The sequence below is a fragment of the Saccostrea cucullata genome, unplaced genomic scaffold (genome assembly GCF_032062105.1).
Source record: "Saccostrea cucullata isolate Sc308-1 unplaced genomic scaffold, CSIRO_AGI_Scuc_v1 ctg4235, whole genome shotgun sequence".
In the NCBI taxonomy this organism is placed as follows: Eukaryota; Metazoa; Mollusca; class Bivalvia; order Ostreida; family Ostreidae; genus Saccostrea; species Saccostrea cuccullata.
The window spans coordinates 21,111-38,564 of NW_026931371.1; the positions used below are offsets into that span (position 1 = coordinate 21,111).

Here is a 17,454-nt window from a genome sequence, read left to right on the forward strand (position 1 = left end):
ATATAGTTCCTACTGTGTATTCTAACGTGAGGTGACAAAGTTTCGCGTGTGTTATAGAAATTTGAATGTCGTGGATTTCAAAGGGATATCATAAGGAAAAATACACGGAATGTAAATATTAATTTTTAAGTCTTGGAAAAGGTCTTATAAAAGTTGACATTTGTAACCTATAAAAGGGGGAAAAAAATAATACAGTAAAATTTGTCTAATCCGGACTCTGAGTACTCCGGTCTTCTGTCCATTCCGTCTATAAATTTTAGTCCCTTGCACTTTAACAAATTCATTAAAAAAAATTCTGTGTCGTCGGGATACTGTCTATTCTGTATTCCGAACGGCCATACTGGCCCCAACTGCTCATAATTAACAGTAATTATTCCCTCTAAACCGGCCACACCTGAGTTACTTCAAAGCAATTAACACCTTTCGCGGTTTTATCAAATTTTATCATATTATAGAATTCCTGTCGGAAATAGAAGACAAAAAATACCAAATAAGTATAAAAATCATGACAATTTCCCTAAATGCCTGGATACCTATTGTTTTTTATCCTGAAATATACTTGTTGATCTATTTGCAATTAGAAAATGCATTGCTGATATTCCAATTCGCTTTTTCTGCAAAAATATTGGAGATTTGACAATTTTCCCTATATAATATGATTTACTTTAACCTTGAATTTTAAAGATATACTGTAGATAAATTTACATATCTTTGTGGATTCAGAGATACTTTTATGAGTATTTTTGATTACTTAACTGCTAATTTTATAAACCTTAGGATCGGACTACCTTAAAATCAAGATTTCATTTACACAAGATTCTCAAAATATAGAGCAAGGACATATTTTAAACCCACAACAAGTTGTATATACTCCTCATGCAGACATTGATTGATCAAAGTCAGGCAAGCTTTTTAAAAAGTTGTTTCAGTAAAACTCGTTTAGTACGAACACGGATATAACGAATTCACGGATATAGCGAAGTTTTTGAGTCCCCGGCAAAACTCTTTACAAATCTTTGTAAAATTTTACGGTTATAACGAACTCTGATATAACGAATTTACGGATATAGTGAACTGATTTTGAGTACCGTTGAGGTTAAATATAATGAAATTAACATCTTTTATAACGAACTTTCAAACATCTCAAAATTTGATGAGTTGAACTGCCTTTATTTTCTTTTAGCATTTGTATATAAAATTCAATTCTTAATAAAACTTTAGTTATCGAATGTAGGTTTTGTAATATTTACTTCCAAACATAAATGGTACTTAATACTTGAAGGAAAACATGCATATTGCGAATTCACTATATATGGTTATATGAATTCGTTATACGGATATAACGAATTACGGATATAGCGAATTAAATTCACAGGTCCCCAGGACTTCGCTATAACCGAGTTTTACTGTACATGTTACGTGTAAACTCTTTCATCTCTCTCTCTCTCGCTTAAGTTTCAATATGTATTTCAGATTCGTTTTGCTGGAAGCAAACACGGGAAAAGACTCCTAAGATCGAAATATTCACCATGCAGTGAAAATGTTGCATTGAAGGAGTTAGAACACTCACAGAGCACAGCGAATTTCATCAAGATTTTAGAGGCATTTTCCATAGGAAAAAAGAAAACAACGCCCACGAGAGCAAAAAAAAAAGCGTTCAAATCGCATGACAATACCAGAGGCGTCTGGTATTGCCCCACCTAAAGACACTGTTTTGTACTTTGAACAGGAAATTGTTCATGACAAGAAAGTTGGTAAGTTCGTGTATGTTACATGTAATCCATTCCTCGGCACTCGCTTCACATCCCTCGGAACGATGCGAATATTTTGTCATAAAAGTGTATTTTTAAGGTATGGTAAGTCTTCCCTTTTGTAAACCAAAAAATATGTATTTTATCGCAAACTTTTAGGATTATCTTTAAAAAAAAATGGAGCGAAGACCAACTCACATTGAAAAAGTTTGTTAAAGTATGAAAAAATGATCGTTTTTGTTCTTTTAAGTCTGTGTATGCTTTTTCATAGGCAAATATTTTCATGAGATTGTGAGATTTTTGTAAATTAGAGAGATTTTACATTTAGTATATTTCAATACAAGATGAGATATGACATAAAATTTAGATATAATTAAGATTAAATTTTTTTCACTTCTTATCTGTCGCGCTATAGGCATTCTCCCCGCCTAATACGCCCACCTTGTTTGAGTGAAGAAACAATTGAACTTTAATACATATATATGTCAACAATAAATATGCACATGCATATTACATACAGAAATACAATTCTTTTTTTTAAGGGAGCTTTGAGGTAACAGAAAAACGATTAACCGTTGCCCCTGAAGAGTACAGGTGATACTAGTAAAATTATGGGTTTTTTAAAAATTAATTTGAACTGTAACAAATAAAGAGTTCAGTTAGGAGTTCATGGTTTATAAAAAGGAACAAACAGAAAACTAGTACATTGTACATATATTTCTTCAAAAATCAAAAAAAAAAGTATTTAGTTCCTTTGCCATCTGGGTACGGATTTAAATTATTGTCTCCTCTTAAAAAAATAAGATAAAAAAATCATAATTTGCATAGAGAAAAAATATATAAAAAATTCTTGCAGGTTTTAGGACCATAGATGCCAAGTGGGTGGCAACAATAAAAAAAGTATGCGGCAAGCGCCCGGGACCATCATTACAACTTTACCAGCTCTGATAGACCCGGATGTGGTAATAGATGAAATCTCAAAACAAAACTATATGGTATTTTAAAAGACCTTTTTAATATCGGTTTGAAAGGAAATTTACCTACTTTTATCCAAATTTTTTTAAATGATAGAAATTTTAAAGTACGGTTAGGGTCTACATTCTCAAATAGTTTTGACCAAGAAATGGGTGTACCACAAGGAAGTATCCTATCAGTCAAATTGTTGAGTATTTAAATAAATCGATTTTGTCCAAGTTACAATTAGCAATTTTAGATTCTGCAATTTGCAGTTGAATCGCTTGCAGTCTGATTAAAATCAGATCCTTTGATCCGCTCACATAGATTGCTACACAAGGATCTGAAGAAACCCCACTCAGGGTCATCTCCTGGTGACCTTTCAATTATCCAATCAAACGTTCACTTAGGAGAATTGGAAAGTATCTCAGAATTAAGTTACAGAGGGGAAAGACCCGATGATACACGAATGGGAAAATCCTGACCTAGTTCCTGTACCCTGTCGAGAGAAGGACCAGAGACTTTTCTGTACAGTAATATAATAAATTCTTGCTTTTGTCTTGCTTTTTTGCACTTTGTTTTGATAAGATCTCTTACACAGCTACTTTCACTTCTATATACGTTTACCCGAATGTCGCTTAAGTACGATCTCTCTGATTAGTCAAAATTTTCATGAATTATTTTATTAGAAAGGTCACCAGGAGATGACCCTGAATGGAGTTTCTTCAGATACTTGTGTAGCGATCTATGTGAGCGGATCAAAGGATCTGATTTTAATCAGATTGAATCGCTTGCACTTTACTATCCCACATATAAACTGGAAATATTGACAGAAGATCAGAAAAGTAAGAAGAAGTACGAGAGAAGAGAAACAGAGGAAGTCGCAGAACTACCCAGAATTTTCACAGATGATGATGGTGATCGTGATGATGACCCTACCCATTTTGATAAAAACTTCGGAGAACTTCCTCCTGCTACCCGATTTCCACTTCTTATAAAGCTCCCTAGTCAGCACAAGAGCTGGAATTCCTGCATGCTCAAAGCTTGGAGAAGATTAGCGTTCACCAAAAATATGATACTTTAAATTACAGTGTTTAAGATCAAATATTCCTTTCCGTACGTTTAGGGCTTTTAAAACGAAACTGAAGAGAGTTTAAAATAAGTAAATATACTTTAGTTTTCTTTACCACATGCTTTGTACGTCTGAATTACATCAGCACAGTTCACTTTAACTTTATAAATCATTCACAGAATTAAAACTTTAAACAGATCAGGCTTTGAAATTAGATTGCCACATGTAAGGTTTGGGAATTTATCTTATATATTGTCCAACAATAAATTACCATAGAGTCAGTCTTCAGTTCATATCCATAATCCTCACTGTAGGAAGATTTGAGAATTTTGTCTAGTTGTTAATTTGGAAATCAGGTTGTGTTTAAACGTTGACAGCGTCTTTATTTCTCATTAGAAGGGCCTTGGTCACCGTACACAAAGGGTAACGCGAGGGAGTCGCTAAACAGTATGGGGGAGTAGCTAGTGTTAGATCACAGCTATGGCGGTGACGGCGAAATAATAAAATTCAAAGTAAAAAAATACAATACCCGGTATTTAATTAGCGTTAATTATATTATCATATATTTACCTAGTTTTAATCATATTTGACAGCATGAAGTAAGATAGATATTTTTTTTAAGTACACTACATATACATAGTAACAATGTATTTTTGACAATATAATTTTACGAAATGTATAAAAGTTTGGCTCTAAACAATAGAATTACGATCAGATAATGGAATTAGTCAGTTTTTGAAAGACATGGAATGAAATTATTTAAGGAATGTTGCTAGCGCTTCATGAAATATGCCTACATGACAAGTCTGTGTGATTCACACACCAGTAACTCACACAAAACTTAAAAACATTCCTTATATTTACATTTTATATTTTTGGAAGCACCAAAAATATGCTCAATATTTGAATTTCACGGTGCCCTATATCGTTTTACTTTTACTAACGTCGCTGTAGCCTCATTGTGACGTCACGTTAGATACCCCGATTGAAAGCAGAATGTATAAACTAAAGTGAAAAATTACTCATTCAAATTCTTCAAAGTAATATTAGCTACACGATAGAGATGCTTATACTTTTAATCTTTTTTTGTGCCTCACTTAAAAGAAGACACTGTAATCCTTGAGTCCATTTCCTAACATCAGAATTGTGGTTGTATGATTTATAACATCAGGCATTGTCGGTGAAAAAGTGAATAATTTTAATTTCTGCTCTGTCCCTCAAAATTTCTCGAGCAGCATTTATCATAATTTGTGAAAACGTTGATGCACCTTGGGACATGGAGCAATCAAAAATCTGGGTATGTTATTTTATTTGTAACGTATCAAGCGGAATGTTAATTTATGTTGGGGGTCTTACTTTGTAGATTCGAGATTTTGGGGGATGATTTCCAATATAACAGGTCTTCCTTATAAAAGATTAGGAAAATATTTAATCCAAGACCTTCAAAATATGGTCCAACCTTATCTAGGTTAAAAATCACAAAAAAATATTAATTATGAATCAGATAGTAATAGACAGCGTAGTAGCCTATGCACTGGACATACAAATCTGGATATTTATGTTGGATGACCCAAACACAGCAACTTAGGATGACACGCCTCACGCCGATACCCAAGGCACAGGATAAATTGATGATACCCTGTGTGGCGGTTTCTCTTGTAGTATTCTTCATCCTGTTGCACAGCAAAAACATCCTGCTTCTACATTTGGCAATCTGTTGGCTTATTTCGTATTGAGAAGCTGAATTAGTTTAAGCTTTCAGCTCATTCGATCTAATAAAAATATGATTATTACTGTACATTTCAAATAAAACGTGTACATCTATTAATAAAAATGCTGTCCTTGTGAAAATAGAGGGAAGTGTAAAAGCTGGGATGCACAAACTGCGTAAATCCCTGCTGCCAATTGAAGTCCTCCTCTACTCGACAGGTAAATCACAAACTGTGTAAATCCCTGCTGCCAATTGAAGCCCTCCTCTACTCGACAGGTAAATCACAAACTGTGTAAATCCCTGCTGCCAATTGAAGTCCTCCTCTACTGGACAGGTAAATCACAAACTGTGTAAATCCCTGCTGCCAGTTGAAGTCCTCCTCTACTTAACAGGTAAATCAGAAACTGTAAATCCCTGCTGCCAATTGAAGCTCTCCTCTACTGGACAGGTAAATCACAAACTGTGTAAATCCCTGCTGCCAATTGAAGTCCTCCTCTACTCGACAGGTAAATCACAAACTGTGTCAATCCCTGCTGCCAATTGAAGCTCTCCTCTACTGGACAGGTAAATCACAAACTGTGTCAATCCCTGCTGCCAATTGAAACTCTCCACTACTGGACAGGTAAATCACAAGCTGTGTAAATCCCTGCTGCCAATTGAAGCTCTCCTCTACTGGACAGGTAAATGTCTCATCTAAATCCTTTTAGCAACAATAATACGTCTCAAACCAAAATACATAAAATTTGTATGATATACATTTCAAATTTTTTTTGGTCACTGAATCGTCATCATCCATATGCAATGAACAGTGCGAGATATCAGCCAGCAGATGGTGAAGGCCTTAGTTTAAATCAGCGCCTTGAACTTCCTGTCATGTCTGAAAATAGAGTTGATGTGCATGAGACTGAGTCATTGTTGGTATGTTTTATACACTGTATGAATAGGAAATATTTTCATTTTTAATTTGTAATTCAGAATTTCACCTATTTACATAATTTTGTTCAGAAATTATCAGTCACGAATACATTCCAAAGATTATACATGTATTAAGTATTATTTCAAATGGCATCAGATTTATGGTTTAAGTATAGACCACATATCCTAAGAGGTTTTTTTTAGAATAAGAATATTCAATGTAATGAAATTTTACATTTGAAGGTTACATTAGTATAAATAAGTAATTTTTCTTATGTAGGTTGCAGTAGACAGAATGAAAGAGAGTGAAGTTCGGGAAAGTTTAAAGGCAGCCATCCGAGCAGAGCCCGACTTCATTCTTAGTGGGTAAGCAACGTGATGCTGGTCAGGTTTGTGTTTCATGTCAGAGATGTCAAATTTTGGATGATTCTCGCATGAACATCTGCTGTGGGCGACCTTCTTGCATCACCTTTAAACCAGAATTTCGTAATCTATGCTTGAGGCATGATGTATTGGAAGGTTGCCAATATTTTGAATTAGAGCTACGGAACCAAAAAACATTCTACATTTAGCCCTTCCAAATTCAGAAATCAGGCCTATAGGAATTTTATTTTATGGCGGTCTCGGTCCTGGAAGACGCTGTACAAGCCTGTGTTTGCCGTACAGCTAGACAACGATTCCTACGCTGGGTACCACTCGGCATATTCTGAATCTGAATAAATTTTTTAATGAAATTATTGTAAATTACATGCAGAGAAACAAGATCAATTTGAAGGGAGAGTGGCGATTGACTTAGGTTACATGAAAAGTAAAATGACCCGACTGGATGGTAAAGTAAGTCGATTAGAAGACAAGGGAAAAGGGACCAGTATCCAGGATCAAGGAGGAGAGTCCTCAAACACTGAAGTACCTATGAAAACCGAAAAGACCACTCCCTGTTACATCTGCAAACAGGGTTCCAAGAAAGACTTGTGCTATAAATGTGGAAAAATCGGGCTAAGATCAACCGGCTGAAAAGACTCTACCCAAGCCTCATAAAAAGCCGCAGGAGAAAAATTAGATGATGCATCAGGTGTTAATGCTTGGGATGGTGGTGTGTTCATCGGAATTGTTTGAACAAATTCACGGCTTGCACCAGGAGTGTCATTGATAGGTTGGGGTGTCGACATTCCTGATACAGGAAGGTGCTCGTGACTTTCAACAGGAGCGCCACTGCAATGTTGACTTGATATAGGGGCAAGTTTCAGAGATAATAATTTCTTAAAATCGATATCTAACATTGATTTGGGGTCGTAAATTGGATCAAAATGTGCAGATGCATTATATAAACGGAATTTTGTCCTTTTTGGGTCTCTGTATTTATCACAGGGGTAAAATACAAAACCCGTGACGTCATAACTGTTGATCTTGCAGAGGCAGAGTTTAAGTGAAATGTAACGAGAATTCATGTAAATACACACAAGAAATCGGAGTTAAAAAGCATTTAGAATGAATATTATGTGTGATTCATGTGGGAATAAAGCTTATGAATAAGGTATGCTAATACATGCATAACTCTTCAGTTTCTTCGTAAAATAAAAGCAGAAAGAGTGTTTACTTGCCGATCAGCCTTTCCTCTGTCGTTCGTAGCAAAAAAAATAAATGCAAAAGTTCAACACTACACCGCACACTTTGAAACTAAATTTTTGTTTCTATCTTAAGTTCTTATTCTATTGTTTTTGGAAAGTGCTGCTAGAATCGTATGGTTTACGGGAATTGATGCATTTTTTCGATGTTATGAACAAAATGTAAAAATTTTGGGAAGGTTTACTCCGAAAGTGTTGAATAAGTATTTCAGTGATAGGACAGTAGGATTCTAGCAGCACTTTTCATGGTACAGAGATGTTTTATATAACTATGACTACAAATTGAAATTAATTATGGCCGGGGTAGTGTTTAACTTTTCACTTTTTTTCTAATTATAGACGTCACGAGATGACGTCGTGATGTAGTGCCTCTTGAAGTATGTGTCTCATTGACGTCTATAGAATGCATAATGATAACAAAAGATTTATCCATGACTTTTCCGATTAATTAGTGTTACACGTTATTAAAAAGAGTTAATTCTGCCTTAACATACCCGCGCGGCTCCTTTGTTGAATCCCAGGTAACACAACAACGTTATTAAAACGTTATAAAAACGTTTTCAAAATGTTATAAAAAAATTTTCTAAAACGTTATTACAACGTTATTTTGTATGGTTTTTTAAACGTTATCATAACGTTTTTCAAAAACATTGTCCTGCAATGTTTTGAAAACATTTTTGAAAACGTTTTCAAAACGTTTTTAAAAACGTTTTCAGAACATTTCTTATATGTTTTAAATCGTTTAAAAATATTTTACAATATAAAAATCATTGTACTTCCTACAGTTTTAATTAGTTTAAATTTTTTACACAAATATAATCCATGAACTGTTGTAAACATCCGCACAGTCAATAAAAGTCTTATTAACAGAAAAGATTTGTCACAATTGAAATTAAAAAAAAAAAATCACAATATCCTTCTTCCTTTGAAAATCATGTTTGGCACTTTTGGCATTTGGATCACTTGGACTTCTTTGTTTTAATTCTTCTGAAAAAACAAAGATTTAGAGAAAAACTTTAACAGAGGCGTAGTCACAAACTTAAAAGTGGGGGGGGCTCAACTCCAGAAATTCTTTGACAAGCAAAAAAAAAAAAAAAAAAGAGAAATTGAAAGTTCCCCAAACTTAAAAGTGGGGGGGCTCAACTCCATAAATTATTTTACACCCAAAAAAAAAAAAAAAAAAAAAAAGAGAAATTGAAAGTTCCCCAAACTTAAAAGGGGGGGCAAACTCCAGAAATTCTTTGACAAGCAAAAAAAAAAAAAAAAAGAGAAATTGAAAGTTCCCCAAACTTAAAAGTGGGGGGGCTCAACTCCAGAAATTCTTTGACAATAAAAAAAAAAAAAAAAAGAGAAATTGAAAGTTCCCCAAACTTAAAAGTGGGGGGGCTCAACTCCAGAAATTCTTTGACAAGCAAAAAAAAAAAAAAAAAAAAAAAAAAAAAAAAATGAATTTAAAGTTCCCCAAAGTCGAAAATCCTATTTCGTGGGGGGGGGCAACTTTCTCAATGACATGACAAGTTACTTTCAATTCCAATTTCCTCCCACAATTCTTCAATATAACTATAGTAAACGTAATGTTGGGGAAAAATAGCTGTGATTTTGTTCTTCATTAAAAAGTGGGGGGGCACAGACATACTCTTGCCCCCCCAGATCTAAAAGTGGGGGGGCTAGTGCCCCCGCTGCCCCCCCTGTGACTACGCCTATGCTTTAATTAACAAAATGAATTATCATTCTCGCAAATCATTTTCGTAAAATACATGTATACATGTATATCCATGCATTAGAAGAATTAAAACTATATATAGTCATACATCCGATAAATACAAGGAAAGTCTTTCTAAAATTATTTATAAAAAAAAATAAACTTTGTTGTTGTTATTTTTGACAGGGCAAAAGTTCTATAAAATATATATTGTATACTAAATAAATCTATCTCTGTAATACATTCTTGTCAGGAAACTTCAAACATACCTTAAAGAATAAATACCCTGGTAAATCCCTCCAGCATGGTGTGCCTAAGTAAACCTTATTATGTCAAATTCCTCTCACTACATGTGATCTTTAAAAAGGTATTTTAAGTCTTTGCAAACAGCCGCTGTAAATGAAATATGATACATGTATTTATTTCCAAGAATTGTAAATTGTGAATATATACATGATACTGAATATAAATACAAATCATTTAACATTTTCAATGAAGTATTTAACTTGTTAAGCCCCCCCCCCCCCCCCCCACACACACACACACACTTACACACACTCCCCCTCGCAAACATACTCGATCTATTCAAATCATGTTTTGAAGCTCTCAATTTTAAAATCTATCTCTTAGCCTGGGGTTATTATACTACACATGAAGTACACATTGATTAAGAAAACTCACACTAGACACAAGTCATAAAACATTTATGTAAATGCACAATCATGATAAACTTAAATGATCAGTTTACTTCAAAAACAACAAATTACCCGCCCAGTTCAAATATCAGTGAAATGTTCAACCATTTACAAGGAATGATTTAGGCTTATACATACACTTACTACTATAATACAATTTCTTAATATATGTATACATATTGAATACTACTTTAAATTCAACATACCATACGATGATGTAAAATATTACCTTAATCCTGTTCTTTGTCTTTCAAGAATGCTGCCCGGTTTTTCAAAATCTTGATAAGTTGACCTATATAGATCACGTGGAAATAGTTTGCAGCAAGGAGCGAGCGCTAACCACGGCATCCCGCTGTGCGACTCAATTAACTTTTGATAAACACATTATCAAGGAGGAAACAACACAAGTGAATAAAATGCACTGCCTTACTTTGTTGAACTACATCACATCTTAGAAAAATACATTAAAAACGGCTTTTAATACATTTTTTCACAATGCTTTTAGGAATGTGGCATAAAACAATAAAAGAAGAACTGAATTTAAAGAAAAAATTTTTTTTTGTCCACCCCCCCCTCAATATGCTTTAAAAGACACCCCCTAGTAATCAATAACAAACAAACAAAAAAGTAAATGCTAAATCAGTAAATGTATTTTTTTAAGAATTAAATTATATAGATGTTTGTTGTTTCTATAACGTTTTAACAATGTTTTCCAAACATTTTAAAACAATGTTATATTCATGTTTTCTGGTAACATTTGCACCTAGAATTAATTACAATTTTAATTCAATTTAATGTTTTTTAAATTTGAGTAAACGTGACACAATACACCACATACTGTGCAATATATTCTTAATATCATACTGTAGTTTTTAAGAATATTTTTTCCCCCAAACAATGGAATGTGAAAACACTTTTTACTATGCTTTTTAAGTAATAAAAATTATTCTAAAAATGTTATGCAAAAATGTTTTTAAAAAACTTCCGTCCAACCAGTATCAAACGTTATGAAAAACATTTTTAAAATGTTTTTGAGAAACGTTTTCTAAAATCGTCATTATAACCTAGATAAAACGTTATAAAAACATTTTTCAAACGTTATGTCAAAAACGTTTTAGAATAACATCCTTACAACCCGAATATAATGTTATGAAAACGTTTTGTGCTACCTGGGATGTTGCTTTGCTTCTTTTGATATATCATGGCATTTTTAAGGGAAATCCTGCCTCTCCTTAAAAATCAACTGCATTATGAAACCCACGATCCACAACTTTAATTGTATTACCGAAGCCAGGATCTAGCTTCGTTATTGCCTTTCAAAAATGTTTGTAATAGAAGCATCGTTGCTTAGGGCAAAGTAGGCCCCAATTACATGAAGTATATAGCCATCTGTGTCCACAAATTAGTCCATGGATTTCAATAGTGGGCTGTTCTTGTGCATGATGTAGGAACGTCTCTATAAACCATAATCGGAACTCATCTGTTTTGTATCAAGAAAAATTATAGCATCACCTGGACCTGCAGAGAACAAGGAGGAGGCTACCTGAGTTGATAGTCTCGTTCAACCAGACGCTCGGCTGTCTCGTTGAATCTCCGACCAGCAGAGTGCCTGGTAAAGATACGTAATATCGTTTGTAACGCCAAGACGGGCTAATTGTATTCGGCGCGTCCATCTCGTCCCAATATCACAAAAGTATTTTCTCCCTGCATTAAAATACTCAAATGACTGCGATTTTCTTCATAATTTAAGCATTATCGCTTATATTCATGTCGACAGCCCGAGCCCGATTGTATTCCTTTGTTAGGTGGATGCAGAAAAATTTTCATAGGTGGTGGTGGCTCAAATTGCAAGGGAAGAGATCAAAGGCATAGCTGTAGTAATTTTACTATGTCAGTTTAAATAAATTTGAATTTTCCAGGGATACGGATCCCCTTTTATCCATATATGCCTTACCACAATTCGTGCAAGAGTAGTCCTAAATTTAATCGAATTTTGGAATTAGCCTCTCGGGGGAGGGGGGCTAAAACATATAGACATCATATTAAACATCGGAGCGTAGGTTTAGCCCCCACTTTCAACAGGCACGTTGCAGTGTGGTCCAAGAAGGGTACGTATAGTAACTGTAGAGTTTGACAGAACAAAAGTTGGTATTGAAAGAAGTTTGATCCCCTCACCCCCCCCCCTTTCGAAAAAGGATTTTCGTGTTTGGACAATAGATACAAACCCCCCTTTTTTGGGGCTTGTTAAGATTTTTCAGATTCGATTTTTTTTTCACTTACCTCCTCCCCCCTTTTCAATTTGTTTCCGACGCCAATGTATCAAATTAAAATTTACCAGTATAACGTTATGACCCTAGACTCTAAGAGTTTAAACTTCTTTTTAAAGACTTGATATTCATGGCTATAAGCTGCCATACATTTGTATCAGTGTTTAAAAAATATTCCTTGTTACATTTTAAAATAATAATACTATTCACTCACTGTCATAGGCTCATACATTCACCAGAGGTGGTTGAGAGAGGAACGAACGACAACTCTGCATGGGAGGTTGAGCACTACTAAGAATTAACGTCTTTATGAGAGGTCTGAGGATGGGGAGAAAATTTGGTTGCAAAAATGACTATGCTATCAATAGCCCGTTTAAAACAAACTTTTGGTCAGATAAATACCCTATTAATTTATTTTTAAAAATTGAACAGAGAAAAAGTCTTATACTTTTTGGCATATCATTCTAAGGTTATGGTGAGATCAAAACAAACTTTACCCTTTTGACTCTGTATAATTGTATCATTTTCTTTTTTTTATTTAATTCTAACAAACTTCCTTAATTTTAATTGAAACCATCAGAAAATCAACACCCATCAGTACTTTCAGTTCTTTGATTAGTAAAGGATATCCAGCCCGATGCTGTATAAGCGATAAATTTATTAAACAAAATCCGTTGCGCGAGCGCGCCGACTACAATTAGCCGCAAAACGAGGTTTACCGAAATTCTGGTGAAGTTTTGAAATAAAAGCATCAGTTATCTATTATATTTTGATACATGTATATGAATTGGAAATAGAGAGTGATGGTTGACTTATTAAGTACAAGTACAGGGCCATTTTATGCATAAAGGGAAGATATCTCTTTTGATCGGAAAAAGTCACTAATAAAGACAATGTGAGATAAACTTTCTCTTTGTCACGAGATTTAAGAACTTGAATCCTACAAGAGCTGCAGCGACAGAGAGCGAAATTTGTACAATTGTAAAAGAATGCTTTCGCTTTGCCAGTGACGGGGAAGGGGCGTAAAAAAGGGAAGATTGATGATTTTTACTTTTTAACGCCTGGTCGGCAATATCTCAGCCATATTTCGGCGGTATGAATTTACTGTACGAAGAGTTTTGTAATTTTTTGGGTTCCTCCGGCGGACCTCAATGAGCCTACTCTTTTTCGAAAACAAGAGAAACGATCTTTAACGTGCGAAGGGGGTTGTAATCTTTAATACGGGGCACCATTTAACGTCCCTTCCGACAGACTTGCAATTTTAAACAGTTAAGGTAGGTCCCTACACAGGAGATTAAATGGTTAAAATGGAATTTTTTTTCTTTTGGAATCATTAGAATAACACTTAATCTAAAAAAAAGCATAAAAAATAAATAACTTTTCATGTTATTTTTCAAATTAGAGTGCTTCGATGACGTATACCCCCTTCTTTCACGACACTATTTCATCCACGCTCAATATACCGTAAATCTGGAAATTTTTGCTGTAGATAAATTTTTAGCAAATTTGCGAGTTCATTCGCAAAAATATTTTTTTCTTAAAAATAAATTACCAGTAAGAAAATGTAAACAAAACAGTTGTCATTCGCAAAATTTTGAAACGTGAAAATTAATCAACAGTATTTTGACCCGAATTCGCAAAATAAAATCGACGTAAAAATTTCCAGATTTACGGTATGGCTCATATCAAAAGCAATATCAAAGCAAAATTACTCTCAAATGTATTTATTTATTCATTTATATGTAGGAAATGCATAACCAGTCTCATATATGAATATTTATTTTATAATATAACTTTTTTTTGGAATATGATATGAATTTGGTGCTTTGAAATTTTTTACAATATCGTCATTTTTATACATTTTTTCATAAAGTAATGGATAAACACATTCTTTTTCCATTTAAAATTTTAGATTTATATCTGTTGCAACTAGAAAGCCAAAAAAAATTTAGTACTTTTCAGGCTTTTTATTTTTCTACACCTTCTAGATCATGTATACCCCCCTTGCCGATCAAACAAATTCAACTCGAAAATATCAGTAACAAACATATTTTTAAAAAAAATCACACTTAAATATCATTTTCATGCATTATAAAACATAACAAGTAAATTTGTTAAAAAAAAATCATTTAAATGCATTTTTTGACAACTCATCTATAATTGAAACTTGTCCGTACATGTACAAATATGGCTAAACCATTGAACATTCTTCTTTTCAGGCATGCACTCAAATACAAACAATTTAATACTGCTTTTACTTCAGTAATACCAGCACAGGACATAGATAAAGTTATGTTACAACTTAAAACTTTATTGTTGCTGCTCAGTTCTACTAAAGCACCCGTAAATCCCTTCTTCGTGTGATTACTGTCAGATCTTTTGCTCATATTGGGATCAACATTATCTTTTACTCTTGCCATGGTAGTTGAGTCGTTGTCCATAATCACAGTATCTACCTAAAAAATTTTAATATGTTGTACAGCCAAAAAAAAATTCTATGTTTTGACTGATTTGATTGTACAATTAGTTTTTTAAAAATTGATGGATTGTTTTTGTTCTGCATGTACTTACCTTTCCCCCTACATTCTCTATCTTCTCCAACATCTCACAGGCCATGGCAGGCTGAGGCTCCATAGCCTTCGCCAATCCAGTTGAGTTCTTACAGCATTTATGTTGCCTGGGCGGATTACCCTTTAATTTGGAAGCTGCACATACCCTACTTTTTTTCCCTTTACTGAAAAACGGACTATTTTCTTCGATTTTTCTCCAACTGAGAGGCAAGTCCTGTAAAAATAAAGATACTTGTATTCCAATATATAAGTTAGACACTGTCATCACAAACCACGGCCAAAATGTACGATCCTCTCCCATTTTATAGTGGTTGAACAAGAAGAGAATATAAACTGGCAACTCATTAAAATATTGACTAATACGAGTAAAGTATAGTCAGATGATGAACTTTGATGCATTCTTTCAATACCCATTCATAGTGAATGGAATATTTTTTTGTATACTGCTGATATCAATTGTTGATTTCAATTGCGATGGAAACAAAAATTGTCATTGACTGAATACAATGTCGCAATAGCGATAAATATTCAAAATTACGAAACTTTATGGTAATCAAGCAGCCACGAGTAGGAGAGAGCTATATGCAGACTTCGGACAATGGTTAGACATAAGAGAGGGGTAATGTAAAACATTAGTTATTCAAACATATTAATAAACTAAAAAAAATGATTTCTCAAAAGCAGAGGACCACCATTGTCCATGTGACAATTAGTCTCTACAATGTATAGGTTTTGATACTTGGTACATTTACCTGTAAAACTATTATAAGCTCTCCCGGTTTCCCGCTTCTGCCAAGCACCATCAGATATAATCGCCAGACTCCCTTCACTCCTAAACAATAATATTTTTAATTAATGACATAATTTTGTAAAAAATAATTGCAAATTAAAATATAACTAGGTCATGATCATGTATTGCTAGAAAATGGCATATAACAATTACAATCTCATCTCCTCCTGCAGACTTTCATTACAAGTTTCCCCTGCCATTTGTCCAAATTGTTTCCCGACCTCTCTTCCTCTATTCTTCAGAGTTATCTGAGAAACGCTTGGTATGTTTCAAGCAGCCAGAAGTGAATTTACATGTGTTTCACCAAATCGGCAAATCCTCCATTTATTATTCCTGAAATGAGTTCTCAAATTATAAACAAGTCAACACGGAAAGTGAATATATGACATGATTGTCCTTGTTTATTTTCTGTATGTGTGTGTGTATAATTAGGTACACTGTGTGCATATGTATGTTTGAGAATAAAGGTGCTTTGCTTTTAACAAAAAAGCAAGTCACATTATCAGGTTTATATACTGACTATTACTATTCTTAAAATAAAAATAACCCACATGATCCAATTTGAATATGTGAATAAACCATGTAATGAAATACAGATTACCTGCTGCTAGTTTGGTATTTACATCCCATGCATTTCTGCCATTTGAAGTCTGGTGTTTGCTTCCTGTTGCCACTTCAGTACTAGCCCACAGTCTGTAAATTTGCACTTGACAAGTAGTAGGGCCACATGTGCAAGGCCGCATTTTGTTTTCCACTACACAATTTAACAATTGCAGTGGCTGTCCGCATAACTGACAACTGCTTAGACCATCCGCAAGGACCCCCAAGCTCAACTACATGTCTGCCCACTCTCCACTGATTTATTTTCTCATCTTCCTAAACCGAATATGTTTCTTCTTCTCTAACGGCATGAATATTCTCACCGCCACAGCCATAACTCTATGATAATGATAACTGTAATCTAAGTCACTTACTGGCACACCACTTGTTTCGTCACATGTTATTAATCTGTTTTGTTTATTCGATTGCTTCTTCCTTTATCTAATCCTTCAATTTTCCTAACCAGAGAGTCTTTAACAATCTGCCTTTAAAACCTGGCATCCCGGTAAACACGAACGTAATCTTAAAAGTGCCAACTGGAAATGCTGGGCGCTATATAATAACTAAACCAATAACGGTACTAACCCGGTAGAACTTGTAAAGACGGATGTGGTTTTAACATTTCGTATCGATAATCATATCCGATAAATTGTGATGACACGTTTGAGTAGGGACCAACCTTAAGTTGCATATTACAAAAATGCTAGTAAAAGTATATAAATTTTAATCTTATGGTAAAAATCATTTTCCTTCAAGTATTGTAAAAGAAGAGAGGAAGATGATGAATGAAGAGATGAGGAAA

At 34.1% G+C, this 17,454-nt stretch overlaps 1 protein-coding gene and 1 long non-coding RNA gene across 2 annotated transcripts; both read right to left on the reverse strand.

Annotated features, from left to right (window-relative positions):
- Positions 1–14,842: 14,842 nt before the first annotated feature.
- Positions 14,843–15,441, reverse strand: LOC134232355 (uncharacterized). The gene is made up of 2 exons (XM_062714299.1): positions 15,264–15,441; positions 14,843–15,148 (listed from the first exon to the last, which is right to left on the reverse strand). Exons 1-2 carry the CDS (start codon positions 15,324–15,326, stop codon positions 14,843–14,845), a joined length of 369 nt encoding a protein of 122 aa, XP_062570283.1. The 5' UTR covers positions 15,327–15,441.
- Positions 15,442–15,978: 537 nt separating this feature from the next.
- Positions 15,979–17,077, reverse strand: LOC134232357 (uncharacterized). The gene is made up of 3 exons (XR_009984760.1): positions 16,654–17,077; positions 16,206–16,385; positions 15,979–16,094 (listed from the first exon to the last, which is right to left on the reverse strand). It is a non-coding gene; the product is annotated as an uncharacterized LOC134232357 (long non-coding RNA).
- Between the last annotated feature and the right edge of the window lie 377 nt (positions 17,078–17,454).

Coding starts and splice junctions, on each gene's coding strand:
- LOC134232355 (XM_062714299.1), bottom strand. CDS start 15,326: ATGGAGCCTCAGCCTGCCATGGCCTGTGAGATGTTGGAGAAGATAGAG. Junction 15,149..15,263: donor TAGAGAATGTAGGGGGAAAG/GTAAGTACATGC, acceptor AAAATTTTTTAG/GTAGATACTGTGATTATGGA.